The sequence below is a fragment of the Clupea harengus genome, chromosome 12 (assembly GCF_900700415.2).
Source record: "Clupea harengus chromosome 12, Ch_v2.0.2, whole genome shotgun sequence".
NCBI classification, from domain to species: Eukaryota; Metazoa; Chordata; class Actinopteri; order Clupeiformes; family Clupeidae; genus Clupea; species Clupea harengus.
In genome coordinates this window covers 12,195,134-12,215,007 of record NC_045163.1, presented here as the reverse complement: position 1 = coordinate 12,215,007, position 19,874 = coordinate 12,195,134, and the positions used below count along the sequence as shown (strand labels likewise).

The 19,874-nt window shown below is 46.6% G+C and overlaps 1 protein-coding gene across 7 annotated transcripts in view; it reads right to left on the bottom strand.

Moving 5' to 3' along the window:
- dab2ipb (DAB2 interacting protein b) overlaps positions 1-19,874 on the bottom strand; it is a 165,329-nt gene that overhangs the window by 10,408 nt on the left and 135,047 nt on the right. For all 7 annotated transcript variants that reach the window (XM_031578064.2, XM_031578066.2, XM_031578063.2 and 4 more), the window contains 6 exons: positions 15,993-16,137; positions 13,568-13,712; positions 8,733-8,969; positions 8,291-8,492; positions 5,011-5,189; positions 1,689-2,610 (listed from right to left, as the gene is read on the bottom strand). In XM_031578064.2, the coding sequence (XP_031433924.1) occupies positions 1,689-2,610; positions 5,011-5,189; positions 8,291-8,492; positions 8,733-8,969; positions 13,568-13,712; positions 15,993-16,137 (1,830 nt within the window). The remainder of the gene's footprint in view (positions 1-1,688; positions 2,611-5,010; positions 5,190-8,290; positions 8,493-8,732; positions 8,970-13,567; positions 13,713-15,992; positions 16,138-19,874) is intronic.

Here is a 19,874-nt window from a genome sequence, read left to right as displayed (position 1 = left end):
TCATGCTTCAATCACAAAGGGAAGGGAAATCTCAGGGAGAGACCGAGAGTGTGTGAGAGACAGACTAGCCTACGAGTATGACAGAGACATAGCCTACTGTGTGAGAGAGAGAGAGTGTGTGAGACAGAGCCTACTGTATGAGAGACAGAGTGTGTGAGAGACAGACATAGCTACTGTATGAGAGACAGAGACATAGCCTACTGTGTGGGAGACCGAGTGTGTGAGAGACAGAGACAGCCTACTGTATGAGAGACAGAGAGTGTGTGAGAGACAGACATAGCGAGAGTGTGTGAGTGGCAAAGCCAGACCATACTGAAATATACAGTAGGACATTACACACACACACACACACACACACACACACACACACACACACACACACACACACACACACACACACACACACACACACACACACACACACACACACACACACACACACACACACACACACACACGCCCTGAGTAATACTGTAATACTGGGGGAACCATGTGTGTTCACTACCTCAAACATAAATATGCAATGGCAACTGAGATGTTTACCATAAATCTCAAGCGTCACTGTCCAAGTGAAAGTCTTTCAGTGAGTTATCGTGCGTGTGTGTGTGTGTGTGTGCGCGTGTGTGTATCGTGTGCGTGACCTCCCTGAGTTCTGTTACTACACGTGAATCCCTCAAACTGGCCAAATCGATCAATCACTGCCTGGAGGGAAACGCAAAGAATGATGGGAGTGGAAATGTCCTTCCTGTCCCCTTCTCCACACTGTTGCCGGAGGTAACGACTGCCATCGGCAACCATTCGATCAACCACCCCCTCACCCAAACTGAACATTATGACCCTGAGTGCAAACTGATTTGTATCTTGTGTGTGTGTGTTTGTGTGTGTGTGTGTGTGTGTTGTGTGTGTGTGTGTGTGTGGTGTGTTTACAACAAGCTACAGTAAGTGCAGTATCACTGTTACAAAGTTATACGTTCCAGGAAACACAAAAATCGAATATAATCACCAGCCTCAATAAGCATGCATGCACACATGCACACAGACTCTCTCTCTATCTCACACACACACGCACACAGTTCATCTGCCTGTTGCCGTTTTGTCTGAAAACAGAGCCCAGGAAGTAAGTCTTCAACTCCTGACCCCCATGTCTGCGAGTCTAGATCCAAAACCAGCTGTGTGTGTGTGTGTGTGTGTGTGTGTGTGTGTGTGTGTGTGTGTGTCTATGGAATAGGCTGTAAAGTTTTTCTTTACAGTGAGTGAGTGAGCAGAGCAGAGCAAGTAAAGGACTTTATTTTGTGTGTGTGTGTGTGTGTGTGTGTGTGTGTGTGTCTGCTTTATTGTGTGCCTAGTTATTATCCCCTCAATGAGGGCCATAATTGTCCAGCATACAGTAGCATAATCACTGTTATCACAGGCTACCGCTGTAATTTCTTTAATCAGCCACCACAACATGACTGATTTTAGACAGCCAATACACAAGCTATGTTTCTCTTTCTCTCTCTCTCTCTCTCTCTCTCTCTCTCTATTGTGGATAGAGAGAGAGAGATACTGATAGATATATGAAATGTATGTAACAATGTAATAGTTTGATCTCTATGTGATATTTTACCTGTTTGCGGTGAACACATTGGTTGGTCTATGTGCTGTGAGTGAGTGTGTGTGTGTGTGTGTGTGTGTGTGTGTGTGTGTACCTGTTTGTGTTGAGCACGTTGTTTGGTCTCTGGGCTGTCCCCTTTGGAGGAGGAGCCCTGTTGCCGTAGTCGTGCCCCACTGCTGCCTGGCCAATCAGGCGAAGACGATGACATCATGCCGCCGCTGGAGGGGCGTGGGTAGGGGGCGGAGCAGAGCATGCTGGGTGGGGTGCGTCCGCGGGTGGCGGTGAGCGGCGGCGGTTGGTCGATCCGTCTCTGGGGACCGCCGCTGTTCTGCCGTGGCACTCCTGATTGGTGCTGGGAGTCAGCTGACAGCTGCCGGCGAGTGAACTCACCCGACCGACGCCCACCCCCGCCTCCAAACTCCTCCCCCCCACTGCTCCCGGCCCCTCCTCCATGATTGGCCAGCCCGTGTTTCCCGGCCGCTACCAGCCCGTCCTCATTGTTGCTATGGGAACTGACCGAGCTGTGGCACTCCGACCCCGAATCCCCCATCGCCGTGCGGGGCGACACCGGCAGCCCGGCCGCCATCTGGTACACGGGGTTCTGGAACGACAGCGGCGCCAGCAGCTGGGCCGGCCTACCTGGACCCCCTACGCCAGTCACGCCCGGCATCCCCTCGCCCACCCCGAGTCCGCTGGGCAACTGCCCCGGCCTCCGCAGCGTGGGACCCCCCGGCAGGTTCCCCTGGGGGGTACGGGCGGACCAGGGCACCAGGGCTCCCTCTATGAGGCCGTCCAGAGAGCTGTTTCCCTGGGGAGCGTCCAGGCTGCGCGAGGCCTCCTGGAGGTCCACCATGGAGAGGCTCTTGCCCCCGCTGCTCAGGCCCAGCTCGGGCTCGTTGGCCTCCGAGTAGCTGGAGCTGCGCGCCGGGGACGGCTGGATGCCCGAGCCCCGCGTCACAAAGAACAGATCCTTATTCTCCGGGGTCGGAGACGGGAGACGAGTGAAGTCCACCAAGCTGAGGAAGGGAGGGAGGGAGAGAGAGGGGGAGGAAGGGAAGGAAAGAAAGATAGAGAAGAAGGGACATAGAAATGATAAATGTCAAATTCGTATATTTTCAAAATGTTTTGCAAGTGTGTATTTTGCCATGTCCAAGAAGTTCCCTGAGCTGCACTGCACTGTCAGAGAAAGAGGGAGAAAGTGATGAGAGAGAGAGAGAAAGTGATAAAAGAGAGAGGGAGAAAGTGATGAGAGAGAGAGAAAGTGATAAAAGAGAGAAGGAGAAAGTGATGAGACAGGGGGAGAGAGGGAAAATTGATGAGAGAGGGAGAGAAAGGGAGAAAGTGATGAGAGAGAGGGAGAGAGATGGCCTCCGTAATGGCAGAGGTGATAATCTCCAGACTCTGGTATCTCCTAAATAAATATGACTGGGGATGAAAGGGACAGAGAGACTGAGTGAAAATATGACACATTTAGCACAAGTGCTAGTGGTAGGAAACTGTTATCTATTGCTGGTATGGCTTGTAAAGCATGCTCTACATAGGCCTGTCAGTGCAGTGGTCAGATCTGCCTATAGGCCTCTCAGTGCAGTGGTCAGATCTGCCTATAGGCCTGGTCAGTGCAGTGGACAGCTCCACCTATAGGCCTGTCAGTGCAGTGGACATATCTGCCTTTAGGCCTGATCAGAGCAGTGGACAGTGGCTGCTACAGGGGACACCCAGCAGAGTTTGAACTCATTAAAACAGAGAAGAGGAGAGGAAAGGAGCAAAAGAAAGAAAGAATAGAGATTTTTTCCTCCTCTGCCAAAGCGCCAGTGAATGATTGCCCTCCTCCTCCTCCTCTTCGCCTCCTCTCTCACACTCCTACTGAGATGAAGAGCTCCTGGAGCTCTCTTGACTTTTTCAGCCTTGTGATTCTCACCGTCTCTCTCTCTCTCTCTCTCTCTCTCTCTCTCTCTCTCTCTCTCTCTCAGAAGTCTAGAGACACACACTGAGCTGTCTGGAATGGGAGACAGACACACAGTGGATGCAGGAACCTCTCACAGTGATGGAATCTGTGTGTACATGCGTGCGTTTGTGTGTGTTAACACCTCTCGTGTGTGTGTGTGTGTGTGTGTGTGTGTGTGTGTGTGTGTGTTGCGTGCGTGCTGCCTGTGTGTGTGTGTGTCTGTGTGTGACTTGTTAGTATCCCTGCCAGCACGACAAGGTCACTGTCTGAATCTTTCTTCATCTCCATTTAAACATCTCTCTCCATCTCTGCTCTCCCATCGTTCTTTTTTCTCGTTCATCACCCTTTCCTTTCCTCCCTGCCTCCTCTCCTCCACCTACCTTCCTCCTCCTCTTCTCCTCCCCTCTTCCTCTCCTGTGTTGGAGCCAGACAGACTCCATTCTGTTGCTTTAATAACCCAGACAGTGCTAATGCATTTTCCCTAATCTCCTCTAAGACATTCAACCAGATCTCTAGCACTCAATTCCTGCCCTTCTCTCTCTACTTATCTCTCTCTCTCTCCCTCCATGTCTCTTCCACTCTCACAACCCCTCTCTCACTCTCTCTCTCTCTCTCGCTTTTCTCTCTCTCTCTGCTTGGTTCAAGGGGAGCTCATTACTCGAGGTCGTTATTAATCTGCTCTGGGAGTTTGCTTGTTTCTGCACACACTCTTGGGAGTGCTGTAGCTTTGGGTTGAAACCTGACTGATAAGGGTGGGACTTAGCTCCAGGGACTACATTTCCCATCAACCCCCCTCCCCACCCCAGTCCGATAAGGACAGAGGAGCCCATAGCAGATTATGCTACCCCAGCACAGGGAAGGTTTGCAGATAATACCAAAACCAATAGAACGAGGAGAGGTGTTGGACGACAATAATGAATCAATACTCTGGGATCACACCACTGCAGTTAGAGAGGGACTGCAGTTTATAAGGGGAAGTCAGGCTTTTGTGTTTGTTAACCTCAGCACCAAATTCTGCCAAGTCATTGTTGAGGAGAAAGCACCTCTGGCATTGGCTAAGTTGTGTAATTCTAGAACCCTGGCCAATGGAACTGCCGCATGAACCAGGAGGATTCTAGTGGACACAAGCAGCTTCCCACTCATTACCCGCTATAGTTGACAACACTTTCCTGGGGCTTGTTGCCAAGTAACCATATCATGCTAGATAAGTTCTCTCTGTGGATACGTTCTTTGTGTTGCTGCTAGGGGACTTGTCAGTCCTAAATACATCTGCATACAAGAGATACTTCTGGGGATGATGTTGTTTGTAGACATGTACATGTTTGGCATTGAAACATCTCTACGATGTATCCATGTTCCTTCTCTATTGCCTATTTACTAATCACTAGAGTTGCAAAAACACAATGTGGTTTGATTGGTTCCCGTGAGAACATGCTGTGTTCTAATTGGCTGCAGTGTGGTGAAGCCTTACCCTGATAGGTCGTTGTCAATGACCATCTTCTGCAGGCCAGTGGAGATACTGCAGCTGGGGGCGGGAGGGGAGGGCATGCGGTCGGGCGGGGCTATCATCTGAACGCCCGCCGGATTGGTCAGCGCTGTGTGCACGTCCCGGAGGATTCTGGGTAATGGGCCAAGTTTCCCAGCTGAAGTCTAGAGAAGAGAGGTTAAAGATCACATGTTCAACTCGATGGTCAAATGATGACATGACCAGCCAATAGTGTTCTACTGAATATCGCTTTAAAACAACCTCAAACCAACTAATTATGTCCCCCTTTGATGACATAGCAATGCCTCTCTATGTCGTATCTGTCCTGTGATTGGCTGTCAGCATAAGTGACCAACCCTTCATAAGGACACATCCATCACCTGCCCTCAGGTTAATTCTGTCCCCATTTTATGACTTCATCTTCAGAGTATATCTCCTCTGGTTAGCAGCCAGGGGAGAAGTAACACTTCAAAAGGACACAACATCGCGCCACAATTCACACCACTAATTCTGTTCTCCAGATGCCCCGTCTGGCCTGTGCGGACGCTGACTCATTGTCCGCGGCACTCCGCAACCCTACTGCTCTCTGTGACCCCGCTGCTCTCTGCGACCCCGCTGCGCTCTGTGACCCCGCTGCCCTCTGCGACCCCGCTGCCCTCTGCGACCCCGCTGCACTCTGCGACCCCGCTGCACTCTGCGACCCCGCTGCGCTCTGCGACCCCGCTGCTGCCAACTAGTGTATTTTTAGTGCAGCATTACTGCATCCCTACAGGGGTGTGTTACAGTGAGCCTGCGCTGAGCTCACACATGCGAGACGACAGGAGGCACTCCAGCTGTGCCACCATAGGGTATTGATCACATTGATTTGGAGTCACATCTGTCCCAGTGGTGACCGATGATGACTGCATTGCATCTGCACTACAGAGATGCCAGCATACTAATGGCTTCACACTGAAAACTAGAATTTGGTGGCTTATTAGCACTTAGGATGTCATCATACTAATGGCTTCACACTGAAAACTAGAATTTGGTGGCTTATTAGCACTTAGGATGTCATCATACTAACAGTGGCTTATAAATATATAAGATGCAAGCATACTAACAGCTTCATACTGCCCACTTGGATTCAGTGGGTTAAATTCGCATAGGGGCTTACACTGACATAGAGATTACACTGACATAGTAGATTCAGGGAAGAGCTAGCAGCAGCTGCTGTTTTGGGCCTAATCTGGAGTTTGATGGGAAAAACCGACAAACAAACAAACACACACACACACACACACACACACACACACACACACACACACACACACACACACACACACACACACACACACACACACACACACACACACACACACACACACACACACACACACACACACACACACACACACACACACACACACACACGCCCTGTCTGTCGATAGACAGCTCTCTGATTGACACCACCTCGTTAAGTCGGCACCGAGCACGCTGTTTGAAAGTTTGAAGCCTGTAGCCCAGGAGACGAGATGAGATGACAGACAGGAGATGGCTTCTGCTTACTTGAACTAATTTGTTTATCAACTTATTTCCATATTAATCTACCTCTGCCACTGTTGGGACAGTGTACTGATTGTTATGCGTGTGAGGATCTGATTACTGATTTACTTAATTCTTTTAATTGTTTGTGTATTTATTGATGTGGTGAATTAAAGAGTCAGCTCCTAAATGATGGTAGGTGAGAGGGTGGGGACGTCCACGTTCATGTCTGACTGGGTTTAATGAATGAATGAGTCGGGTGGGTGCAGGTAGGTGGAGGGTGGGGACGTTCACGTTCATGTCTAACTGGGTTTAATGATTGGATGACTCGGGTGGGTGCAGGTAGGTGGAGGGTGGGGCGGTTGCAGGCAGGAGCCCAGCTGTGCTGAGAGCAGGAGAGGTGCACAGGGGGCTGAGTTGCTCTCGTTTCTGGAATATTCCATGAATTATGTCCATGACGAGTATGAATAGAAATGCATGCAGGGGCCGACATACGCATACGCTCACTCTCTCACACACACACACACACACACACACACACGCACCCACGCAAAACACACACGCACTCATACTGTGTGACAGTAGATGTATGGATTATAGATGAGGTTAAATAAACCCTCTCTATGCTGACTGATGTAATCAGTGCTAACAGCAGGAGTGGATGGAGTTCTTGTGTTTATCTGCAGTGCTGGTGACAGGCTTCTCTATAATGTAAATATCTGATGCCTTATTCATCCACTCACAGCCATCTCTGATGAAATAAACAACAGCATTCCCAGGCATCTAATGGCTTATTCATTCACCAAGAGCCATCACTGATTATATAAACAACATTCCGTGCCATCTAGTCAGATCAGCCATCAGTCATTCCCTGTGATGAAATATTTCTCCCAACTGATTGGTCCGACGGGTTTGCTACCATGTACACATTTCTATTTCACCAACTCCAGTGGTTAGCCTCTTGAAAATAAGCACTGAAGCTTTGCTCAACCACACACACACACACACACACACACACCACAAAGCTGTGTGTCTGCTCCATGTCTCGCTGTGTATTATTTGCTGCATTATTTAGCGCGTGTGAATGCGTTTGGCAAGACGGGGGAGTCAGAAGATCCTGGGTGCAACTCTTGCATAAGGCCGCGTGCCTGGACAAGTTTAGATCAAACTTAAAGGCTCAGCAAGTCCCTGTGCAGATATATGGAAGGTGTGGCCGGATAAAGTTTACCCTTTTCTGAAGTTTATCAAGAAGCATACCGCCTCTGATCTGTCACACTTCATTTGGAGTTTTTTTTTTTTTCCTTCTAGGTGTGTGAGGTGTTTTTGTGCCTGAGAGGTGAACTTGAAAACAATCCTGAGCGTGAGCTCCAGTTATAGTCTGTGAACTCCACACACACACACACACACACACACACACACACACACACACACACACACACACACACACACACACACACACACACACACTGCAGTTAGAGTCTGTGAACTCCACACACACACTCTCCAGTTATAGTCTATGAACTCCGCGCACGCACGCACGCACGCACGCACGCACGCACGCACGCACGCACGCACGCACACACACACACACACTGCAGTTAGAGTCTGTGAACTCCATCACATTATGATTCACCCAGAACTAGTCTAGATGCATTTCCATCAGTTACTGGATTAGAATATGTACCATCATACCCTGTCAGTGAGCTGCTGGATCTACCATAGAAAACACACACACACACACCTGATCCATCTGGGAGACGACCTCGGCCAGTAGCGAGTGCAGGGTGGAGAGCTCTCTGCCCAGGTCGATGTAGCCCTCGAAGCCGGCCGTGTTGGAGATGGTCTCAGGGTTGGAGATCTCCAGCAGGAAGCGCTGCATGTTGGTCCACTCGTGCTCCAGGAACTGGTTCATGAACGACATGTACTCCTCCTTATTACCGAACCTGAGGGAGAGAGAAAACAGGGGAGGGCAGTGTGAATACCTGATAATCGACATGTTCAATGTCCAATCCAATTTCAATTCAGCATATGTCCAGAAACAACATGAAGTTTAAGGGCTGATTCATGAATATGAACCATACTAGGGAGCAAGCACAAACTCTCTCTCTCACACAACCCCCCCCCCCACACACACACACACACACACACACACACACACACACACACACACACACACCACTCACTTGGTGAAGTTGGCCAGGTTCTGCGTAACCTTGGCGATGAGTGTGAGCGTGCGCGCGGTCCGGTCGTCAGGGTACTCCTGTGTCAGGTTGAAGAGGGACGGCGACATGATGGCCGGACACAGGAACCGCAGGAAGAGCGATGCACTGATCAAACGTTCGCTGATGTCTGGTCGCCCCCGGTTACCACACTCCTGTCGCCATGACGCAAACACCTCCTTCAGTTCCCGTGGGAACACACTGCCAGGGGGAGAGGTCAAAGTGCCAGTCAGAGAGGACCAGAGTGTGACATCTGGCAACAGTTCATTTACTGATACCTGAATCTACTGTATAGGCTTACAGTATATCCAAGCATAGCAAACGGCACATATATTACCTCTTTATCCATACATTAACAACATGCTGCCTCTATAGTTCCCATACAATACATTACTTCAGGGATTCCGATAGCCAGTAATTAGCGTTTTTTTGCCCAGTAAAACACAAAAGTTATTTAAATTTTTGTATTTTATTCATTAATGCAGTCACAAAAACACGGTTTCCTACCCCCATCAGATTTAATCCAATCAATCTTCAGTCCCAGTTCAGCCAGACACATCATGATGATTAGCTAATCAGATTGTTCTAATTCTACAAGGAGGCGTAATCTTTTAGAAACATCCACAGCTCTGTAGGTTTGTTTGATAGCCTATAATGTGACGGTAAATGGCAGCAAAGGTAAGTGTAAAGTCAGGCTTCTTCACCTCACTGGGGCAGTACTGTTTGCTCAAAACACCATTTGTCGACTCCCGGGACCCCAGTCTGCCCTTTCAAAGGTCTGGATCCATAAGCTTCTTCTGTTCTCAGCAAAGGCATGGGACCCACTCAGAATAACAAAAATCTTCCATCCATCTTTTCTGTGGTTGGTGCAATTTACCGCACAACAACTCTTTGTGATCTCTGCTTTGATGCTTGGCTCGGCTAGATATGCTTTAAAAAAAGGGACGTTAAAAAAACGCTTAACATGAAAAAGCTTAATGTGTAATCTTCCAAAACAGCAATCAGTGATCACCGAATTTCTCTCAGGCATCTCTTGTCAGTAACACTTCCTGTCAAAATTCAATCGGAATTCTAAGACATAATGCGTGTGGTCGTTATCTCACATTAAGCCTTTTACTTTCCACCCATTAAAAGGAAAAAAAGCTTAACTTGGCTTAATGTCCCAAAAACAGCAATCAATGACCAAATGTGTCTGATATGTCTTAGACACTATGTATTTCCTTTGCCTGCCTGGGTGGCAAGAGAGGTGCTTAATGGAAGGCTGGCCTAGCTACCAAATCCATCCTTGGATTTCATTTTTTTTTTTACAGCAGACATGACGTGTGATATCAGACAGGAGGAGGAGGGTACTGCAGGGGGGTCGCGAAATTTGATTTGATAAGACAATTTTTTATATTTCTTTAATTTTTTTTTTTTTAAACCAATTTTTTTTCCCACAAATTTAAATGTCTTCAGAATCAGAATTGTATTTATTGTCTTTAAATTCACATTAACATGAATCCAACATATTGCGCGAAGCTCAAACATAAAAGATGCCGGACCAAACTCCGTAGATGGTCGTAAAAGTTGTTTGTTTGACTCTTTTTTTTGCTTTGAATTTTTTTTAATTACCGAGAAATAGACACTGTACAATGTAAAAAACCCTTTATTGTAACTGAAAAATAAGTCTGAGAGGATTTGCGAGGTGTAAGAGCCACCTACCTAATGTTAGCATGCTACTACCTACAAGGTTAACAACTTGCTAGCGGCGTGATTGGATTGTTGACCTGTCAATCTCACTAGAACGTCTCTGTTATCAACACAAGCCCATGTGCAAAAGACCTCCTCCGTCATTCGTTGGATCGTGTCAGTCAGCCATTATTGAAAAGAAGATACCTTTGTAAAGACCGAAAATGGATCGTTTTGTAACTCGACCAAAAAACTGCTGCTGATGTAGCAACTAATAAGGGTAAGCGCAAACGAGAGAAGACCCAAAAATATACAGAAAATTATCTGAAATTCTGATTTACCTTCAAGGAGACAGATGGCATTGAATTACCAATGTGTGTAATTTGCTCTACTGTGCTGTCAAATGAATCCATGAAGCCATCTAAGCTGCAGCGTCACTTGGAGACAAACCACAGCCACTTAAAAGACAAACCTGTTGAATACTTCAAAACGAGTATCAAATCCCTCCAAGGTCAACAGACATTGAAGAGAAAATCAGCCAAAGTTGGTGAGCTAGCTTTGAAATGCTCATATCAAGTTGCTCTTCAGATTGCCCAGAAGAAACAGCCATACACACTTGGAGAGGATTTAATATTGCCTTCAGCCACTGACAAGTGTAAAACATTGTATGGGAATGATATTGACATTAATAAACTGAAATGTATTCCACTGTCGGACACAACCATTGCTCGCCGTATTGACGAGATGGCCTTTGATGTGAGGGAGCAACTGATAGAGAAGCTGAGGTTGGCAGATGCATTTGCATTACAATTACATGAGTCAACAGATGTGGCAAAGGACGCCCAGCTTCTGGTGTTTGTGCGCTTTGTCGATCAAAGGAAATGCAGGAGGAATTTTTGTTTTGTAAGCGCTTTCCTGAACGCACAACTAGTTCGTAAATCTTCAGAGTGATCGATGTTTTTTTCAGGGAAAACAACATTCCATGGGCAAAATGTATTGCGCTGTGCAAGAGCCATGGCTGGTATAAAAAGTGGACTAATCGCGCTTGTAAGGGATGTGGCTCCGCAAGTGATTTGGACACATTGCATGTTACACAGGGAAGCACTTGTTGCCAAAGACATGAGCGTTGAATTGTCAGATGTCATGGACTCAGTCGTGAAAGTTGTAAATATAGTCAAGAAGAGTGCTTTGCAAACGCGTCTCTTCTCTAATCTCTGTGCTGCTGATGGAGAAGAACACACTGGGCTACTGTACCATTCTGAGGTGCGATGGCTTTCACGTGGAACAGTGTTGTCACGTGTGTTGGAATTACGCAAATCTATTCGGGAGTTTTTACTTCTCCAAAAGCGCACAGAGCTGGCTGCACTTTTCAGTGACAATGTCTGGGTCACCAAACTTTCATATCTTGCTGACATTTTCGCTGAGTTGAACAAACTTAACAGTTCCATGCAAGGTCGTAATACACATGCCAATCAGCTGTATGACAGAATGGAAGGCTTTCTCAAAAAAATCAGAAGATGGAGGGAGCGCGTCGGGGAGGGAATATTTTCCATGTTTCTGTCAGTGGATGAGCTGGGGGATTCTGCTGTGCTCTCGCCTCCCGTAACACGCGCAATTCTTGCACACTTGGAGGCGCTCGAAGGACAATTTGGGAACTACTTTTCTGAGGCTGACTCCTGGCATGGATACAGTTTCCATTCAGAGACAACGCAGCAGACGGTACACGCCTGACAGTGACAGAGGAGGATCAGCTCATCGAACTATCCACTGACAGTACGTTCAGAAACATTTACGAAACGAAACCACTCACAGTTCTGGATCTCTTGCCAGAAAGACTTTCCACAATTGGCATCAAAAGCAATGATGAGCCTTTTGCCCTTTGCAACAACTTATCTTTGCGAAAGTGGATTTTCCTCACTCACCTACCTGAAAAACAAATACAGGTCAAGGCTGCAGCCTGAGGCTGATATGACCCTTTGCCTGACAACGTCCATCCGTCCAAGGTTAGATAAGTTGTGTGCTACACATCAGGGTCAGATATCTCACTAATGCGGGAGTATATGTGCCATCCACAGATGCTTGAGGATTCACTGTCCCTTCTTTATGTATGTTAAAATAAAAACATAAATCTGTGAAATATTTTAATAAGTTGTTATTAATTGTTAGCTCAGAGTTGTATGCAAGATGTATGTTTATAAATGGCAGTGGCACGGCCACCCTATACCTTTCATGTTGTTAAATGTTAAGTTAAATTCAATGTTAAAAATGTTAAGTTAAATTCAATGTTAAAAAATTGAAATGTTAATGAATATATTAACCTGTGTATTATTTGAATAGCTTAGTATTGAATGCACAATAACAGGGTAGCTATGTTTATATGGCACTAGGCCCAGTATAATATAAACACAATTTTATGCAATTTATATAGTAGGGGGTCCCTGCTCCATCTCGCCATCAGTTTGGGGGGCCTTGGCCTGAAAAACGTTGAAGACCCCTGGTCTATACTATACTAGATTTGTTTTGACAGGTAAAAGTGTGTTTATGACAAGACATGTCTGAGAGAAATTTGATGATAACTGATCACAGTTTTGGACCATTAAGCCACATTAAGCCTGTTAAGCGTTTTAGAATGAAGAGTCCTGCTTTCTGCACCCTAGGTGTGTGCGCGCATCTCTGTGATGAGCTTAGGGGCTGATGATGGGTTTTATTTTTACATTCGCTCACTTAGCCTACACGTGTCATTGGCAGCGGATGGTGTTTTACATAACGCTGACTTCAGATTTTGAAATGTGATTGTCAAACACATCATTTTGACATTTGCTAACTTAAAGTTTGGAAGTGATTATCATCTTATAAGTTAATTGGCAAGGCTACTAATGTGATATGATTTCATACAAGCTTGTACTTCGAAAAATATTGAATGAGAGTAAGTTGAAGTAACAATAAAGCATGGCTTTGAATATTCCAAGCGTGTATTGAGCCTGCTTTTATTTTCATTGGGAAGGGGGCGGGACCAGTTGAAATAATTTCGTCTCGGGAAAAGGCATCATGCACGCCATCCCTGATGAGCTGTGTGTGTGTGTGTGTGTGTGTGTGTGTGTGTGTGTGTGTGTGTGTTTGTGTGACAGTACCAGTAGGAGTTGATGATCTTGCAGAAAGCCAGCTCACAGCACATCTTCAGGTTGCTCTGGTGTTCTCCCAGGTCTCCTGCTGAACACTTGGACGCGTCCACCTCACAGTTCTCATCCGACTCGTACAGAGCCTTTATAAACTCACCTACAGCAGACCAATAGAGACAGAGAGAGAGAGTGTGAGAGAGAGAGTGATGGAGGGGGGGGCATGAACAAAAGGGAGAAAGAGAAACATGCTAATGTGTGTGTGTGTGTGTGTGTGTGTGTGTGTGAGCAAGACACTGAACCCCTAATTGCTCCTGATGTGCAGTGTGCCATCAGTGTAAATGTAAAATGTGTATACATTGTAAGTCGCACATATGTAAGTCGCTTTGGATAAAATGACTAAATGTAAATGTGTGTGTGTGTGTGTGTGTGTGTGTGTGTGTGTGTGTGTGTGTGTGTATGTGTGTGTGTGTGTGTGTGTATGTGCATGTGCCTAAACTCTTTTAGAGGGAGTAGCTGCCTGTCCAGGAGGTTTGTTTCCCATAGGCTGTACCTGTGTGGCAAATCAGTGTAGGGTTTTGATTACTGTGGTCACTGGTCATGTGTAGGGCTGGACTGGTTAAACCACCTCACAATGTCACCAGTAGGGGGAGCACTTCTATCAACACATGGCATCTGCCATAGAGCTACTGCACTGATCCAGTGTCCATCAACTGATCCTCCTCTAATGAGCCCATACATCATCAGGCCTGTCAGTGAATGACCAACTCTGAAGCCTCCAAACGAGGACAGGACACACACACACACACACGCACACACTCTTTAATTTCTTCAGTGCAGAGCTCTGATTGCTATAATAGTTTCCTCCTCCACATCGGTCATCCAGACGATCAGAACAGAAACATTCAGTCTTGAAGGATTTCAGTGTTTTTTCTACTTCGTGCCAATTGGGCTGGTGCCTCGGCCATTAACATTCTACTGTCTACTGTGAGAAGCCAGACTCTGCTGACTCCACACCCTCCGACTGTCCTAATGGCTTTACCTCGTATCCCCCAAGGTGACCTTTCAGACGGCCTCCTGTATATCATCTCTTACTTCATTGTTTAGGTATATTGACCTGTGACCCTATAGCTAGTCACTGCTTCTGTTAGCCAGTGCTGTGTGTTGCAGAAGCCCATGGAACATCGTATCGCTGAGACGTGGCCTCATGGACACTTCATGGTCGTTCACACACACACACACACACAACGCACACGCACACCTCACACCTCACACACCTCTCTCTCTCTCACACACACACACACACACACACACACACACACACACAGCTCTTGGAGTCCTCTGCTTGCATTGACTAGGACAGCACAGAGCTAGTATATCTTGAGGACTGACACCTTAAATAATGCAGGACTTCTTCCAATGTCATTAATCTAAGAAAAACAGACATCAATTATTCACCCCACCACTGAATATATTCTTAACAGAGCCCTTAGAGAAAGATACACTCTCTTCTTTACACACACACACACACACACACACACAAACACACAGAGAGAGAGTTTTAGATGGCTTGTGAGTAAGGGGACAGGCATGAAATTCTAAAGAGGATATTTTTTCCTACTGATAAGCCTGGGTAGTGTGTGTGTGTGTGTGTGCGTGTGTGTGTTCAAATGGAGCACTGTGCTTGTCTGACGCAGTAACACACCAGGCTTATCTCCTAAAAGTAGAGCGAGCCCAGGCACAGACGTTCTCTGTCTCACCGAGGCTGGGGCACTGAAGGTAGTGTGTGCCACTCTGTACCCTGTGCCAGCCTTCTGCTGGGACATGACATGCGTCCTATCAGTCATCCCAGGGTGTGTGTGTGTGGGTTGTGAATGGTGGCCTAGGCACTTTCACTCTCTGACAGGCCAGGTCAGTGTGTTGTGAATGGTGGCCTAGGCACTTTCTCTCTCTGTCAGTGGCAGGTGTGTGTGTGTGAGAACTGTGTCCTGCCAGCCTGGGCACTCTATCTGACAGGCTTCTATGCCACCCGTGAACAGGTTGGCGCCCACTAAATGTCGGGATAATGACCCCCCAGGCAGGCAGGCCTCCCTCCCTCCCTCCCTCCCCCCCCCCTCTCTCTCTCTCTCTCTCTCTCTCTCTCTCCCCCTCTCTCTCCCCCCTCTCTCTCCCCCTCCCTCTCCCTCCCCCCCCCCCCCCCATAATGCCTGCTGACATAGTAGGAGGAGGTGTTGGTCCTTAAATCACACACCTCTGTCCAAGTGTGTGTGTCCAAGTGTGTGTGCAATACATCCTGCTAATCCTGTATGCAGTATTCCTGCTCTGTTCTTTCATTTCTCTATGGTGTTTGGGTGAGTGTACATGTGTATGGAAGAGTCTGCTTGTGTGTTTGTGTGTGTATGTGGGTGGGTGAGAGTATGTGTGTGTGCATTTTCTTTACCCAGTGCATCCTGCAGGTACTTCTGTCCCACCAGTTTGAGGTACTCCTCGATGGCTTTGGTGCCCAGTGTGTTCTCTCTGAAGATCAGGTGCTCATTTTCACCACACCGGTCAACCTCTGACATCATCAGGTCCGTCAGGAAGTCCTGCAAGCAAAAACAGGAAGTGAGTAAAGCTGTGGGCCTTTCCACAGAACTACAAATCCCATGAGCATCGCCAACATCATCAAAGCCTTCAGGAAGTCTAAAAGTGGAAAATGATCCAGCCTGTAAACTAATGTTGATGAGACGATGACGAGACGGCACCAACATACATGAACACTGACTACATCAACATGCCATATTGTTGATGAAAAAAGATGAGACTAAAATGTAGTTTAACAAATATAAACTTGACCAAAATCTGTATATATTTCCTTCGACCATTTCAATAAAAAAAATTACAATCTAAATATCCTGTTCATCGGAGAAGTTAGTTCCAGTGAGGGGACAGTGATGAGTAACGTGACAAAAATGACAAAAAACTGTTGGGAAAAAGAATCTAGCTGATATCTGGGCCCATGTTCAGTACAATGAGGCTGAGAAAAAAAACAGAATTCAGTTTTACATCAGAACGGAAGCAACGTGGACTGAATACAGCTGGTAAGAACCACAAACCTCAAGGCTCACCACAGAGATATTGAGGTAGCGTTAGGCAAACATCTTAGGTTGTTGTTTTTTCAAAGCTATATTAAGTCCACTAGTAAGGTGGTGGGGTTACATTATGTAGGCTTTGTTTTACAACCAGAACAACCTCATTAAGGTCACAGGCTGACAATGAGCAACAAAAGGAACGGAGGATTGAATACAGACATAATGTTAGATGGGCTAGCATCTCTCAACAACGGGACACTGCTAATGTTAGATGGCTTTGAGAAAAAAGTAGAAGCCCGGTTTACTAAATATTATAAAAACTAACAAGGACATTTGGTACAGGAATAAGACTAAATAAAGAAAAATAGCTGACAAAATTATCACTACCCTTCACAAGACTACAACTCCCATGAGCACCTCTACCATCAACAGGGGCACACAGGAAGCCCTAAGGCCTGACACAGGAAGTGTCCAAATACTGCACAACTGTCAGTCATGGAAACTACAGATCCCAACAGTGCCACAGCAACTTTTAAAAGTTAGTTTAGGGAAGTTTCCCATTCCTTCATTTGCTGATAAATAAAACATGTCACATTTTCCATTTTCCATCACATCCAGTGGGTAATGATCTGAAGACTGTATATGTGTGTGTGTATTTGTACGTGTGTGTACGTGCGCATGTGTGTGTGTGTTTTCCAGAACATTAGCATAAATAGACATTAGCTGTGGAGTGTGACATCTCCTCTGTCAGTTTATTTAACACAACACACACACACACACACACACACACACACACAGACACACAGATAGCCTAATGGAGTGTTTCACCTCCTATTTAACACAATCAAAAGTTTACTCTCTAAAAAACAAACACACACACAAGAAAACCCACACTGGTAGAGACCATTGCCCAAGGTTGTTAAGTCAGGAAACTATAGCTGGGACAGAAGTGACAACCGCATTTCCTTAAAAACACAGGATCTACACTGTTGACGATTTATGTAGTACATAAACAATCCACAAACATACTCATAGAGCCAAAGACTATCAGAGAGTTGTTTGTGTGTTTATGCGTGCGTGTGTGTGTATGTATGTGTGTGGCTCTGTGTCGGTTTGTGTGTGTGTGTGTGTGTGTGTGTGTGTCTCCAGGTCTTCATAACTATATTATGGCTGTATGCTGTGCTGTGTAATGGCTGTCTATGATGACACATGAAAGTGTCGGTGTCAGAGACTAATGAGGGCACCAGGAGAAGCTTGAGCTAAGGGTGAGACACAGACCACGATGGAGGCGAGAAGAGGAGAGGAGAGGAGAGGAGAGGAGAAGAGAGGAGAGAGGAAGAGGAAGGATATAAGAGGAGAGAGAAGAGGAGTGGGAGGGAGGGAGGGAGGGAGAGGGAGGGAGGGAGAGGGAGGGAGGGTGAGGAGAGGAGTAGGGGAGAGCGAAGAGAGGAGTGAACAATAATGAGCAGCATTCTAAGAGGAGCATTAGAGTCAATGCTCCTCACACATCAGCTTCATCAAAGACAACCAGCAGGGGACCAATCACTGCATGACCAGCTGCACGCACGCACACACGCACACACACACGCACACACAGACCAACCAATGTGTTCACCGCAAACAGGTAAAATATCCCATAGAGCACAAACTTACACAGCCTGAATTCCATCGTTACATACATCTAGTATATCTATATATCTAGCTGAGAAACACAGCTTCTGTATTAGCTGTCTATTGACTACATTATTGTTGAACACTTACTACCTCTGCTATTAGCCCCACATATTAGTGTACACATACCTAATGAACACGCACTCATACACACACACACACACACACACACACAACATTACATTACATATTAGGGTACACAGACCTAATGAACACACTCACACACCAAATATGACACCCTGGTGAGCAGGGAGTTTATCCATGTGGGGGTGTATTATGTAGTTTTAAACTTCTGAGGATTAAGTGTCATGTTTCACAATGTCATATTTCACATGTGTGTGTGTGTGTGTTTGTGTGGTAAATGTGTGAGAGAAACAGACTGAGTCATACCACTATGTGTCGTGGGCCAGAGGATCAGGTGTCTGGGTGCTGAACACACTGTCTACCCTGGATTTACCCCCCCCCCCCTCCCTCTTGTTCCCTCTGCAAACACATTTCTCTCTCCATCTTTTCAATTCACCTTCTGTAACTGCGTCCCATCCACCCTACCTCTTGACCTGATTTGAACTGTTCTATTCTCATGCTGGCGGCTAGCATCACACTGTGTGAGTGTCTATGCTTAAATTAGACTGTGTCTGCGTGTGTGTGTGCGCGCGTGTGTGTGTGTGTGTGTGTGTGTTTGTGTGTGAGTGTGTGAGTGTGAGAGAGAGAGTGTGTGTGTGTGAGAGAGATGGTCTTGTATATGAGCCTATGTATTATAACTATTGACTTTCAGTCCCCTCCCCTCTCTCCTCTCCTCCCTCCCTTTCCTTAAATCCCCGTCTCTATACCTCTCCTTATCTGGGCAATGAGAGCAGTCTCAGAGAGAGGGAGAGAGGGAGAGAGAGAGAGAGAGAGGGAGAGAGAGAGAGAGAAAATAGGAGGAGGAAGACAGAGAAAGAAAGATGAAAGTGAAGGACAGAGAGAGAGAGAGGGAAAGAGTGAAAGATAAAGAGAAAAGGAGGGGACAGTTGGAGGGAGGGAGGGTGATGAGTGGGAGGGAGAGGTGGCTGAAAGACTGCTTGCTCCAACGGGCAGCTCTGTTTAGCGAGGCTAAATATGCCACAGACATCTTTAGCGCAGTTTCACTGTTTAAAGGGGAACTGACAAGTATGACCCTTATTTAGATCTTAAAACATTTCAGTGTGTCTGTGCCATAAATATACTACATCAGCAGCATAACCATTTATGAGCAACAGGAGAACAGGTCAGGACAAAATGACATCACTTTGGTGTATGTCCAGTGAGAGAGAAGACTACAAATCCCATGATTCAATGCATGCCAGATCTGGGGTTCAGAACCTCCTGCGACTGGCTACAGACACCACTGGGTATCAGGATAAAACCCAGCACTAACATTTAATGGCCATTTTTATAGTGTAGGCATGTCAAACCTGGTCCCTGCACACCACTGAAGTTATTGTTCAAGACACCCGGCCATAAAAAGCTCCTGCACCCTTCTGTACTCTATCACCCAAGACATGAACTACCTTAATGTCCTCCCAGTATGATGAGGGTGCCTCTGAAACACAGCTGAGGGG